At 45.7% G+C, this 14,619-nt stretch overlaps 2 protein-coding genes across 2 annotated transcripts in view; both read right to left on the bottom strand.

Annotated features, from left to right (window-relative positions):
- LOC144501337 (carbonic anhydrase 4-like) overlaps window positions 1-14,619 on the bottom strand; it is an 83,681-nt gene that overhangs the window by 57,682 nt on the left and 11,380 nt on the right. The window lies entirely within an intron of this gene.
- LOC144501843 (carbonic anhydrase 15-like) overlaps window positions 1-14,619 on the bottom strand; it is a 36,956-nt gene that overhangs the window by 14,133 nt on the left and 8,204 nt on the right. Inside the window, exons 3-6 of the mRNA XM_078225892.1 lie at window positions 13,261-13,434; window positions 7,929-8,074; window positions 7,645-7,737; window positions 3,567-3,637 (exon numbers count right to left, since the gene is read on the bottom strand). Of these exons, the coding sequence (XP_078082018.1) occupies window positions 3,567-3,637; window positions 7,645-7,737; window positions 7,929-8,074; window positions 13,261-13,434 (484 nt within the window). The remainder of the gene's footprint in view (window positions 1-3,566; window positions 3,638-7,644; window positions 7,738-7,928; window positions 8,075-13,260; window positions 13,435-14,619) is intronic.

Here is a 14,619-nt window from a genome sequence, read left to right as displayed (position 1 = left end):
TTTTTTCCCCACTCCCTTGCTTCTGAGAATTTTATATTTTGTTCTTTGGAACCTGCTTCCTACAGTTCCTTCTGCAGTGTCCAGATTCTCCTGGCACCTTTACCCAATTGAACGAAAACTGCTTTTCCTTTTCTCCGTGTGGGCCTTTCTGTTGCTAGGTAACAGCCCATTTTTTTCTACTTTGTTTTAAATTCCCTAAATCACTTCAAGGATCATAAAACCTCATTAAAATGCAGCTACACAAAAAAAGCCTCAGACCTTCTGTCTCCACTCAAAAATGAAACTAATTGCCAGGTTTCACTTATTTAACACACAGATTGTGAAATATATATTTAACTGGAACTTATAGCTACACTTCATTCCTAACACACACAAATACACATATTACTTACTTAAAACTATCTCCAGTTCCTAACACTGCATCAGACCGCTTGTCAAGAGATCAATACAAGAACAAAGGGAGAAAGAAAGAGAAGATATTCATTTTAACTGGACAATTATTTTCCCTGCATTGTTCTCCCTTTCTCTCCTGAAGATGCTGACTGCTGTATCTTATTGATAGACTTTCAGTCTGCCTGCTAGGTAAAAGCATTCACACACAAACCAGCTGACAAAGATCTTTGGACAAAAAGTTTGGGGAGATTGAGAAATATTGAAAAATGAGACCATAAAGGGGTCGTAAAAATGGACAAATCAAGGAGAGCAATAAAAATAAATAAATTTAAGCGCAGAAGAAAAAGAGGTTTCAATTCAACAATGTAGGTTGGAAAATATCGAAAATAAAAGAGGAAATGCCAGAAACACCAGCATTGTGTGTGGACAGAGAAACAGTTACAGGTCCATAACATCAGAAAATAACTGACCACCTGAAATGTTGGCCGGGATTTTACTGGCTCGCCCCACCCATCGATGGGCGAAGCGAGCAAGCCGGTAAAATCGCGTTGTAGCCGAGAAACCAGGATCATGCCCGGTTTCCCGGCTCTTGCAATCTTACTGGAACCGGATTTCCAGCGAGGTCAGCCTCTCACCAGAAATGGAAGAGAGGCTGAATAAATTATTCAAATTCATTACATCTTCGTTTGCATCTGTTTAGCCCTGAATTGTCTGTGCTCACTTGCCTTAATGGCCTCACTAGAAGAGGTTCTCTCCGATGAGGATACCAGCTGCTCTCCATGAACGGGGAACAGTCGTGTTGGCCTCACTGGTGGAATCGGAGGCCATCGAGGCCACCCCCCCGCGCCCCCCCCCCCCCACACCCCCCCCCCCCCCCCCCAGGGAAGCTGAGGGCAAGGTGCCCCTTGGGCAATGCCAACCTGGCAATGCCACCCTGGCACTGCCCAGGGGGCGGCACCTATTGGACAGAGGAGGGGGAGAGGGGTACAATTGGTCTAGGTGGCTGGGGCTATATGTCTGTGTCAAATGGGGCTCATGATTGGCCATGGGCACCTGCAATAGTCGGGGGGGGGGGGGGAGGGGGGTGGTGGGGGAGAGAACCTGAGGCTGCCTGCAATACCAGGGGCCTGACAGCTCTCTGTCTGTCAGACCCATGCTGTGGAAATTGCGCATGTGCAGAATCAGAGGTCTGCACATGAGCAATAGCTCCTCTACAGTTGCTATTGCACATAAGAACAAAGAAAATTACAGCACAGGAACAAGCTCTTCGGCCCTCCAAGCCTGCACCGACCATGCTGCCTGACTTAACTAAAACCCCCCACCCTTCCGGGGACGATATCCCTCTATTCCCATCCTATTCATGCATTTGTCAGGACGCCCCTCAAAAGTCACTACCGTATCGCTTCCACGACCTCCCCTGGCAACGGGTTGCAGGCACCCACTACGCTCTGTGTAAAAAATCTGCCTCTTCCATCTCCCTCGCACATTAAACCTGTGCCCCCTAGTAATTGAATCTTCTACCCTGGGAAAAAGCTTCTGACTATCCACTCTGTCCATGCCTCTCATAATCTTGTAGACTTCTATCAGGTCGCCCCTCAACCTTCGTCGTTCCAGTGCGAACAAACCAAGTTTCTCCAACCTCTCCTCATAGCTAATGCCCTCCAGAGATTATTGTTGCCACGCCAATTCACCAGATTCTCTATCTCATTCCTGTACTCTGTCCCGGCATTCCGATCCCCCCCTAACAATCAACACCGGCATTCCAATCCCCTCCCCCCAAAATCATCACTGGCATGCCAATATGCAATTGTTGTTAAATAGGTAAGTATGGAGAATTTCAATGCTCCCTCAAAGAACTGAGCACAGCTCCTTTGATAAAGCGAGCATGGAGAACCAGGAGATCTGAAGTTTGATACTCAGTCCACTGTTACCCAAGTTAGTTCCTATCAGCTGAGGTAGTTGCAGAGACACCGTAACCAACCACCATAGAGCAAGTTCCTCAACTTATTGATATATAAGCAATAATTGGATTAAAATGCAAATTTCCCAACTGAGCAGAGACAGACTGATGGGGTTAGAGAGATCAGTGGAGGTATAAATTGTAGGGGCTATCTGTCAGACTCAGACAGAAAACTGGTGTGAAGCTCTCCAGCTCCACAGGCCAGTTTTGTCTCCAGATTTTGAGACTCTTAGTCAAAAAAGAGAAGGCATGGTTTATGCCATCACTTGCCAATGAGGCAAGGCCTCATTGAACCAGTAAGACCAATTCCACTGAGATAATTTTAAGATCCTTATTAAAAGGGGCCCCCATCAGAACAGGAAGTTAACTCTCTCTCCCGATACAGAGGTATTGGGAGTTCCCCCCTTCCCCCCCAGCGCCAATCATCACCGGCATTCCAATCCCCCCTAACAATCATCACCGGCATTCCAATCCCCCCCCCAACAATCATCACCAGCATTCCAAACCCCCCCCCCAACAATCATCACCAGCAGTCCAATCCCCCCCCAACAATCATCACCGGCATTCCAATCCCCCCGCCACCAACAATCATCACCATTCCAATTTCCCCTCTCGTCCCCTCCCCCTCTCATGATGAGGTTCCCACTTGAGTCCTCCCTTGGCATTGCCCCGTGACACAGGTTAGCACCATCTGTGCCAGAGGTCAGTGACCGGCCATGTCCCTCTCCCCCGGGGGAAATACTGACCTCTGCCCATCCGGATGGATCCCCTTGATTGATTCTCATTTGGTCAAACCTGCATGACTATTTATTGGGAGGCGGGGATGGGGCGTGGAGTGGGTTGAGGGGTGTTGTTAATCATACTAAAATGTATTAAAATCTGTTTAAATAAGGTTCCCTCCCTTTATGGGCACGAACCTTGTGACTTTGTCAGCGAGGGGCAGTAAAAATTGAGAAACGCAACCTCTCCAGAGAGATTCAGGCTTCCCGATTTGCTCCGGATTTTGTGCCCATGCTGGCGATCCCATGCACTGAGAGTGCAGGCTCAAAATACCCCCCACTGTAAATGAAACGGATTATTAGAGTTGGTAATTTAGAATAGAAATATTCAGATCCAGAAATAATTGGCGCATTGCAGAGATTTAAAGGAGAAAATGAAAGAGATTTGGAAGGATGGGTGTAAAAACTAAAGGATTGGTGGGTTTTTTTAGTACTTACTATTTTGTCCAAGTGTATGAAGAGCATCCATCAGCTTTCTGAGTTTTCCATTCTCATTAGGTGATTCCTAGAAAAAGATAAAAGGATAACTAAGAGCCAGGCTGGGAATGGGGGAGGAGCAGATTGCTGCCTACATCTTGTCCCACCTGTGTTACATCCAAAAGTTCCAATGCACTTGGAATTTTGCCTGATTTTCCCCCTCATCCAGTCCTGACCCATACTGGCACTCATTAAGGGAAGGCAGTGGTAGGGTCACTGGACTAGTAATCCAGAGACCCAGCTTTGGGAACCAGGAATCGAATCCCACCATGGCTGGTGTTGAGATTTGAATTCAATAAAAATATGGAATTAAAAGTCTAATGATGACCATGAAACCATTGTTAATTGTCAATAAAAAAAACCCATTTGGGGAAGAAATCTGCCATCCTTACCTGGTCTAACCTGCACATGACTCCAGCTCCATAGCAATGTCCTAACAACCCACTTAGTTCAAGGGCAATTCGGGATGGAGAATAAATGCTGGCCCAGCCAGTGATGCCAACATCCCATGAATGAATTTTTAAAAATAGTTAATATTCCCTCAGTGAGTAAAATAAAATCAACCCAACACAGACATCGAATCTGCAATGCAGAAGGAGGCCATTTGGCCCATCGAGCCTGCACCAACAACAATCCCACCTAGACCCTATCCCTGTAACTCCACATATTTACCCTCCTAATCCCCCAGGCACAAAGGGATAATTTACCATGGCCAATCCACCTAACCTGCACATCTTTTGGACTGTTGGAGGAAACCCATGCAGACATGACGAGAATGTGCAAACTCCACACAGTCGCCCAAGGCCGGAATTGAACCTGGGTCCCTGGCATTGTGTGGCAGCAGTGCTAACTACTTTAGCCATCCTTATGACGAATAGCCACTTAAAACAATATCAGTGGGATGCTAGTACCCTTTGGAACATCTCCCATTGTATTCCGCTGACCTCAGAAGAGGAATGGGTACATACCAACATCTCCATTATCAGTTTAGCTGTTCATAAGTCAGAGTCATAGAGGCACCACGGGAATTATAGCAGGCAAGGGGTGGCAGACCATGGAAAGATCCGTTGACCTCGGGGCAGGATTTTCTGGTTTTGGGGTGAGCACGGCCAGAAAATCCCTCCTATAGTCATACAGTGCACAAAAGGCTCTTCAGCCCATCAAGTCTGTACTGACAATAACTACCACTGACGTCCATACCAAAATATTCACAAAGACCAAGATTGATGGAGTAGTGGATGAGGTGGAGGGCTGTTGTAGGCTACAAAGAGACATTGATAGGATGCAGAGCTGGGCCGAAAAATGGCAGACGGAGTTTAACCCTGATAAGTGCGAGGTGATTCATTTTGGGAGGACAAATTTAAATGCGGATTACAGGGTCAATGGCAGGATTCTGAGGAATGTGGAGGAACAGAGAGATCTTGGGGTTCATATCCACAGATCTCTGAAGATGGCCACTGAAGTGGATAGAGCTGTGAATAAGGCCTATAGTGGGTTGGCGTTTATTAACAGGGGGTTTGAGTTTAAGATCTGTGGGGTTATGCTACAACTGTACAGGACCTTGGTGAGACCACATTTGGAATATTGTGTGCAGTTCTGGTCACCTCACTATAAGAAGGACGTGGAAGCATTGGAAAGAGTGCAAAGGAGATTTACCAGGATGCTGCCTGGTTTGGAGGGTAGGTCTTATGAGGAAAGGTTGAGGGAGCTAGGGCTTTTCTCTTTAGAGCGGAGGAAGATGAGAGACGACTTAATAGAGGTTTATAAGATGATGAGGGGGATAGATAGAGTGGACGTTCAGAGACTATTTCCTCGGGTGGATGTAGCTGTTACTAGGGGGCATAACAATAAGGTTCATGGTGGGAGATATAGGAGGGATGTTCGAGGTAGGTTCTTTACTCAGAGTGGTTGGGGTGTGGAATGGACCGCCTGCTGTGATAGTGGAGTCGGACACTTTCGGAACTTTTAAGCGGTTATTGGATAGGCACATGGAGCACACCAGAATGATAGGGAGTGGGATAGCTTGATCTTGGTTTCAGGCAAAGCTCAGCACAATATCGAGGGCTGAAGGGCCTGTACTGTGCTGTATTGTTCTATGTTCTATGTTTTTTTACAGAGTATTGTACTTACTATCATCAAACACCTATTGTGCTGTATTTGCTTCCATTTTAGAATGTTAAGTTAATCCTCAGTGCTGCTGTGAAAATATTTGAGCTATATTAATTAAGGGTGGCCAGAGAGAGAATAGGTCCCCTTAAATATCAGCATGGCCATCTGTGTGTGGAGCCACAGGAGATTGGTGAGATTTTCGATGAATATTTCTCCTTGGTGCTTACTGCAGAGAACATCATGGGTGCTAAAGAAATAAGGGAAACAAGTGGTGATGTCTTGGGCCACAAACATATTACTAAGAAGGAGGTATCTGCAGCCTTAAAGTGCATTAAGGTGGAAAAATCCCCTGGGCTTGATCAAGTGCATCCTTGGATCTTGTGGGAGACTCGGGAAGAAATTGCAGAGGCCCTTGCAGAGACATTTGCTTCATCTCTTTCCACTGGCAAAGTTCCAGAAGACTGAAGGGTGGCTAATGTTGTTTAAGAAGGGTAGCAAAGACAAGCCAGGGAATTACAGGCTGGAGAGCCTGACATGAGTGGTGGGTAAATTACTGGAGGGGATTCTGAGGGACAGCATCCACCAACATTTAGATAGTCAAGGTCTGATTAGGGATAGCCTGCGCAGCCTTGGGAAGTCATGTCTGATGGATCTTCTAGAGTTTTTTGAAGGGGTAACCAAGAGGATGGATGAGGATAGGGCAGTAGATGTTGTTTATATGGACTTTAGCAAGGCCTTTGACAAGGTCCTGCATGGCAGGCTAGTGTGGAAGGTTAAGTTGCATGGGATCCAGGGATTCAAAATTGGCTCAGTGGTAGGAAGCAGAGGGTGATGGTCAAAGATTGTTTCTCAGGCTGGAGGCCTGTGACTAGTAGTGAGCCTCAGGGGTCAGTGTTGGTCTTGTTATTCATTATTTATATAAATCGTTTGGATGTGAAAAGGTTGATAAATTTGCAGATAATACTAAATTAGGAGGTATCATTGATAACGAAAACAAGGTTATCAAAAATTACAAGGGGATCTTGATAAGTTAGGGAAGTAGGCCGAGGATTGGCAAATGGATTTCAATACAGATAAATGTGAGGTGTTGCATTTTGGATTCAAACCAGGGTAGGATTTAGACAGTGAATGTTAGGGCCCTGGGGGGTGTTCAGGAACAGAGGGACCTAGGAGTACAAGTACATAGTTCGTTGAAAGCAGTGTCACAGGTAGACAGGGTGGTGAAGAAGGCGTTTAGCACACCACCCTTCAGTGAGGGCATTGAGTATAGGAGTTGGGACATTATGTTACAGTTGTATAAGTCATTGGTGAAGCCGCACTTGGAGTATTGTGTACAGTTTTGGTCACCTTGTTATAGGAAAGACATTGATAAACTGGAAAAAGAGCAAAGAAGATTTATGAGGATGTTGCCAGGATTAGTGGGCCTGAGTTACAGGGAGAGGGTGGCCAGGCTAGGGCTTTATTCCTTGGAACGTAGGAGAATAAAGGGTGACCTTATTGAGGTGTATAAAATCATGAGGGGTGAAGATAGGGTGAACGCACATTGTCTTTTTCCCAAGGGAGGGGAATTGAAAACTAGAGGGCATAGGTTTAAGGTGAGAGGGGAAAGATTTAAAAGGGACCTGAGGGGCAACTTCTTCATGCAGAGGGTGGTGCGTATATTGAATGAGCTGCCAGAGAAAGTGGTTGAGGCAAGTACAATAGCAACATTTAAAAAGCATTTGGATAAGTACATGGATGGGAAAGGGTTAGCGGGACATGGGCCATATGCAGGCAATTGGAACTAACTGGGAGGGCACCATGGACCGGTTGGGCTGAAGGGCCTGTTTCCATGCTGTATTGCTCTATGACTCTATTGTCTTCTGTCACAATTTGCTGAGGTGACCCCTGTCAGTGGTAGCATAAATATGGAGGAACATTACTCACCACAAACAGGAATCCCAGAACAGCCAAACCATCAGGATGTCTTACAGCTTCTGACAAGGAGCTATACTTTTCATTCTGGTGGAGTATGTGCAACTGCAGAAGACAAGATGGTTACAAATTTTACAACTTGGTTCCATCTCCACAGACGCTGTCAGACCTGCTGAGATTTTCCAGCATTTTCTATTATTGATTCAGATTACAGCATCTGCAAAAATTTGTTTATATCTTACAGTCTGATTTTATTGTCTAAACAGTCAGTTAAGTTGCAGGTGCATCCATCTTACCTCCATGTGGTACCGTTCCTCATCTATTGTATGCTCTGAACCAGGATCAGATTCTGTTCCCCAATGATAGTGGAACTGGATTGCGTTGAATGTATTTGAAAGGTTTCCACCTTTAATTCTCATGCCTCCTTTTAATAACACTTGAACTATACGCACAAGATGCAAAAGAAGAAGGGAAATGAGTCAACAAAAAAAAAGATTATGACTGACAAGTCCCAAACATTTTTAAAATTCATTCATAGGATATGGGCGTGTCTGGCGAGGCCAACATCTAGTGTCCCATCCCTACTTAACTTGAATGAGCTGTTTTCTTGAACTGCTGTAGCGCATGAGGTGTAGGTACACCCACAGTGACGATAGGGAGGGAGTTCCAGAATTTTGACCCAGCAACAGTGAAGGAACGGCGATATATTTCCAAGTCAGGTTGGTGAATGACTCGGAGGGGAACATTCTGGTGTGGTGTTCCCATGTGTCTGCTGCCCTTGTCCTTCAAGATGGTAGCAGTCATGGGATTGGAAGATGCTGTCTAAGGGGCCTTGCTGAGTTCTTGCAGTGCACCTTGTAGATAGTACACATTGTTGCCAATGTGCATCGGTGGGGGAAGGAGTGAATGTTTGAGGATGGGGTGCCAATCAAGTGGGATATTTTGTCCTGGATGGTGTCGAGCTTCTTGAGTGTTGTTGGAGCCGCACTCATCCAGGCAGGTGGCAAGTATTCCATTTCACTCCTGACTTGTGCCTTGTAAATGTGGACAGGCTTTGGGGAGCCAGGACTCACTGCAGGATTCCCAGCCTCTTATAGCCATAGTGTTTATATGGCTGGTTTAGTTCAGTTTACTCTCACGTTGCCTCTGGAGTTCAGCTCTTTTGTCCATGTATGAACCAAGGTTGTAATGAGATGAGAAGTTGAGTGGTCCTAGTGAAACCCAACTGAACGCAGTGAAAAGGTTATTATTAAGCAAGTACTGTCAATAGCACTGTTGCTGATCATCAGTAAAGTGAAGGAAGGGGCCAAGGGTAGACTTATGGGGTAATAAATGTATTTAAACTTGGGTTCAGGATCTAGACGGCATTTATACTAAGAATGCTGCCAGAGTGTAATTTGGAAAAAAAACATTCTTGCTTATTTACACGTCTATGAACATCTCAATACACCACACAAGGTTGTAGCACTGCTTCCCACTGGATTGTAATCTTAGTCATGTGACATCGCAACAGTTACATCAGTAGTTACATCAGAATCAAGTGCTTCTGAAGGGGAGGTGATGGCCTAGTGGTATTATTGCTAGATTTTTTAATCCAGAAACTCAGCTAATTTTCTGGGGACCTGGGTTCGAATCCCACCACGGCAGATGGTGAAATTTGAATTCTATAAAAATATCTGGAATTAAGAATCTACTGATGACCATGAAATTGCTGTCGATTGTCAGAAAAGCCCATCTGGTTCACGAATGTTCTTTAGGGAAGGAAATCTGCTGTCCTTACCTGGTCTGGTCTACATGCGACTCCAGAGTCACAGCAATGTGGTTGATTCTCAACTGCCCTCTGAAATGGCCTAGCAAGCCATTCAGTCTCAAGGACAATTAGAGATGGGTAATAAATGTTGGCCAGCCAGTGACACCCATGTCCCACGAATGAATTAAGAAAAAACCCTCTACTCTGTAAAGTGATTAGTCATTTAGATCTTGGGCAAGAAGAAAACTTTTACCTACCTGGTCTTGAATCTTTGGAATTCTCTCAGAGGGCTATGAATGCCCAGTCATTGAGGATATTTCAGGCCAAGATCAATAGGATTTTGAATTTCATGGAGCCAAGGGGTCACTTTTAACATTTAAGAAAAACTTGGACGGGTTCATGAATGAGAGGGGTGTGGAGGGATATGGTCCAAGTGCAGGTCAGTGGGACTAGGCATAAAATGGTTCGGCACAGACAAGAAGGGCCAAAAGGCCTGTTTCTGAGCTGTAATTTTCTATGGTTCTATGGTTCTAAGGGTTCTGGGGACTGGGCAGGAAAATGGATCGGAGAAGAAGATCGGCCATGATTTTATTGAATGTCAGAGCAGGCTTGAAAGGCCGTTTAGTCTCTTTTATTTCTTTTGTTCTTATACTATGTTCTGAAATGACTCTGCATTGATGCAACAGCAATAGTATCAGCGGCCCATTAGATCAGGTGGAAGAATCACAGAAGCAAAGAATGATATAGCAAAGTGGGAAACCATTCAGCCCACCGTGCCCGTGATACGGTCTGAAAAGCTACTCAACTTATCATAGAATCCCTACAGTGCAGAAAGAGGCCATTTGGCCCATCGAGTCTGCACCGATCACAGTCTTATCCAGGCCCTATCCTAATAACGCCACCCTGCTAACACCACCCCTGACATTAAAGGGGAAATTTAGCATTGCCGGTCAACCTAACTTCACATTTTTGGACTGTGAGAGGAAACCGAAGCACCCGAAGGAAACCCACACAGACACGAGGAGAAACTTTCATTTATAGTACTTTTCATGACCACCAGATGTCTCAAAGTACTTTGCAGCCAATGGAGTACATTTGAAATGTAGGGGGTGATTCTCCCATCTCGCTGCGCTGTTAATTTTAGCGCGGTGGGCCGGCAGATTCAAGCGGCACCTGATTCACGGGCTCCCCACTGGGCAGCCGGCCCTGAGCGCCTCTCCCAGTGCCGGATTTCCAGCGCCGTCAGCTCCGTGCTGGAAATCGGCATGGAGCTGTATTACATTCGCAGGCAATGATTTCAATATAACTTAGATGCAATTAGTGGGTCCGGAACTGAAGTCTCCAGGTGCGCTAGCATCTAATCCCACGCCAGGGGTTTACAATAGCTCCCGACTGGTGGGGAGCTGGCGGCTGGACCCCGCTGGAGTGAAGGAGGGGCAATCGAGTCTCCCAGAAGGTCGGGCGCCGGGGGTGCCCCCCGGGCATTGGCACCTTGGCAGTGCTAGTCTGGGCCCCCAGGCACTGCCCATCAGGCATGGGTCAGTGCCAAAGGGGTGGGGCGATCTGTGGGAGTGGAGGGTCCCGCTGCCACTCTGCAGTCAGGATCGGTGGGAAGCCAGCGATCGAGGGGGTGGGGAAGGGCAGGGAGAGATCGAGGTGGGCAGGGGTGGGGGGAGGGATTGGGGCAAATTTGATGCTTCGAATTTTTTTGGGAGAATTGCCTCTGTAGATACTGATGTAAACACAGTAAGAGTTTTAACAACACCAGGTTAAAGTCCAACAGGTTTATTTGGTAGCAAATGCCATTAGCTTTCGGAGCGCTGCTCCTTCATCAGATGGAGTGTAAAACTCTTACTGTGTTTACCCCAGTCCAACGCCGGCATCTCCACACCGTTACTGATGTAATGCAGGAGCCAATTTTGCAACAGCAAACTACAACAAATGGCATCATGGTAATCACCAGGTAACCTTTTCAATGATGTTGATTGAGAAATATATATTGGCCAGGACTAAAGGGAGTACGCCCCTGCTCTCCTTCAAAAAGGTACCACTGGATCTTTTACTTCCACCTGAGAGGCCAAATGTGCACTGGAAACCTTCAACCTCTTTGGATTCTCCGGTGCTGCTGCAGTGTATAGAGTTTTGGCTGAGCGCCAAATTCTCCATTCTCGCTGGCAGAGGGACAGGAGAATCCCAACCGTGGCTTTAGTTTAACACCTCATCCAAAAGGCAGTACCCTCCAACAGTGCACTGGAGTATCAGCCTTGATTTTTGTACTCAAATCTTTGAACAGGAATTGAACCTGCAACCTTCTGGATCAGGAACAAGCTGTCACCTTACTTTTTGGTTCATACCACCTTTCCTCATGTTACTCACCAGAATGAATTGCTTCATATTTCCCGGTGTTAAACTTTTATCTGCCATGTCTCTGCCCATTTCATCAGTCAATGCCCACTTGAAGCCTCTTTACTGCAGTTCTGAGTTTCATGCCATCTGCAAAGTTTGAAAATGATACCCCTTTTGATCTACATCAATGATATTCCAATCATTAATGTACATCAAAAGATCCCAACACCAAATCTAGGTGACACCACTGCACGCTTCACTCCAATCGGAAAAACAATTTTTCACCACTTCATTCTCTCTGTCCCTTCAGCTATTTCATATGCGCATTGATACTGATTGCTCCTTCAAGGGCTTCAATTTTGGTCTCTGATGTGCAATTTTCTCTTTTGATGTACAACATCAATTACACTATTCTCATCGACTATCTCTGTTACTTAGCAAATTTAACACAGTTTGTGTTTTATTAATTTGAGCGTCACTGGCTAGGCCAGCATTTATTGCCCATCCCTAACCACCCTCCATTTGCATTTGTAAGCCAACCACATTGCTGTGGAACTGCAGTCACATGTAGGCCTGGCCAGGGAAGGACAGCAAATGTCTTTCCCTTAAGTACATTAATGAACCAGATGGGTTTTTATGACAATCGGCAATGACTTCAAGGTCATCCCTGAATTCCAGATTTTTGTTCAATTCAAATTTCACCATCTGCCATGGCAGGAGTAGAACCTGAGTCCCCAGATCTTGCCCTGGGTGTCTGCATTACGAGTCCAGTGATAATACAACAGGTCCGCTGCCTCACAAAACTGGCCTTGAACAAATCTCAATCCATATTTTTTCCAAGTGACAATCAAATTTCCCCCAGATTAATATCTGTAAGAACATCTCCATCTGGCCACTAGGCTGACTGATCTGTATTTGCCAAGTTTACCCATCCCTCCTTTGTGGAACACTTATAATTCTCCCATTCTCATGTATCACTTCCTCCAAGGAAGAAGATTATGGCCAAAGCCTCCACAATGTCCATCCTTACTCACTTTAGCAAACTAGGGGCGGCAGGGTTGCACAGTGGTTAGCACTGCTGCTTCACAGCTCCATGGACCTGGGTTCAATTCCCGGCTTGGGTCACTGTCTGTGTGGAGTTTGCACATTCTCCTCGTGTCTGCGTGGGTTTCCTCCGGGTGCTCCGGTTTCCTCCCACAGTCCAAAGATGTGCGGGTTAGGTTGATTGGCCATGCTAAAAATTGCCCCTGAGTGTCCTGGGATGCGTGGATTAGTGGGTAAAATATGTAGGGATATGGGGGTAGGGCCTGGGTGGGATTGTGGTCGGTGCAGACTCGATGGGCCGAATGGCCTCTTTCTGTACTGTAGGGTTTCTATGATTATCCAGACTGGGTACCTTTTCCACTCCGAGCACTGCTAGCTTTTTAAGGACCGCTTCTTTATCCACCATATCTAATTTTTCTATTAGCGCTATCCTCTACTGTGCCAAAGTAAATCCTTTCAGTTGAATAGATGGAATTTCCAGAACTTACTCACGTGACCATTGTTTGATACTGTCCACATATCAGTTGTATTGGGATGATCGTAGCCCTCAAAGATAATGGGAATTAATCTCCGATCAATTTTAGCATTTTTGGTTACAATGTTGATGGGAGATTGCCTACTCATTCCACATGTTGGATAAGTATTCATCCAAGTACTAGGTCCTAGAAAGGATGATACAAATCAGTTATTAGTATACGAAGTGTAATTCTATGTAAAAGCTTGTAATTCTACGTAATAGTATAGTGTAATTCTATGATATAGCATGATCTATTGTCTGTTTATGAAAGGTTTGTAGGTTCAGGTCCAACTTCAGAATTCGACAGCCTAACCTAGAGTGACAGCTCAGCACACTACTGGAAGACTGACTGCATAGTCAGAGGTGTTGTCTTTTTATGAGATATTAAACTAAGAGCCCATCTATCTGTTCGGGCAATTGTAAAAGAACCCATAACAATATTTGAGGAAGAGCATGGAGTCCAGGTTAACACTCTGACATATGAGGAGCGTTTGAGGACTTTGGGTCTGTACTCGATGGAGTTTGAAAGCATGAGGGGTGATCTCATTGTAACTTGCACAGTACTGAAAGGCTTGGGTAGAGTGGCTGTGGGGAAGATGTTTCCATTAGTAGGAGAGGCAAGGGTCCGAGGGCACAGCCTCAGAGTAAAGGGATGACCCTTTAGAAGTGAGATAAGGAGCTGTTTCTTCAGCCAGAGGGTGGTGAATTTATGGAATTCATTGCCACAGAAGGCTATGGAGGCCAGGTCATTAAGTGTATTTAAGACAGAGATAGGGCGGAGCAGTGATTAGCACTGCTGCCTCACAGCACCAGGGACCCGGGTTCAATTCCGGCCTCGGGTGACTGCCAGAGTGGAGTTTGCACATTCTCCCCGTGTCTGCGTGGGATTCCTCCGGATGCTCGGATTTCTTCCCATATTCCAAAGTTGTGCAGATTAGGTTGATTGGCTATGTTAAATTGCCCCTTAGTGTCAGGGGGAATCAGTAGGGTAAATATGTGAGGATAGGGCCTGGGTGGGATTGTTGTTGGTGAAGACTCGATGGGCCAAATGGCCTCCTTCAGCACTGTAGGGATTCTATGGATAGGTTCTTGATTGGTAAGGGGATCAAAGATTACGGAGAAAGTTGAGAAACTTATCAGCCGTAATTGAATGGCGGAGCAGACTCGATGGGCCGAATAGCCTAATTCTGCTCCTATATCTTTTGGTCGTATTATGGTTAACATTCATCCCTCAACCAAAACAGATTAGTTGGTTATTTACCTCATTGCTGTTTGCAGGACATTGATATGCATTTCCCAGCAAAACAACAATGATTGCAATTTCAAATAA

The sequence above is a fragment of the Mustelus asterias genome, chromosome 12, assembly GCF_964213995.1.
Source record: "Mustelus asterias chromosome 12, sMusAst1.hap1.1, whole genome shotgun sequence".
In the NCBI taxonomy this organism is placed as follows: Eukaryota; Metazoa; Chordata; class Chondrichthyes; order Carcharhiniformes; family Triakidae; genus Mustelus; species Mustelus asterias.
Note: the sequence above shows the minus strand (reverse complement) of the source record. Positions and strands in the feature narration are given on the sequence as shown.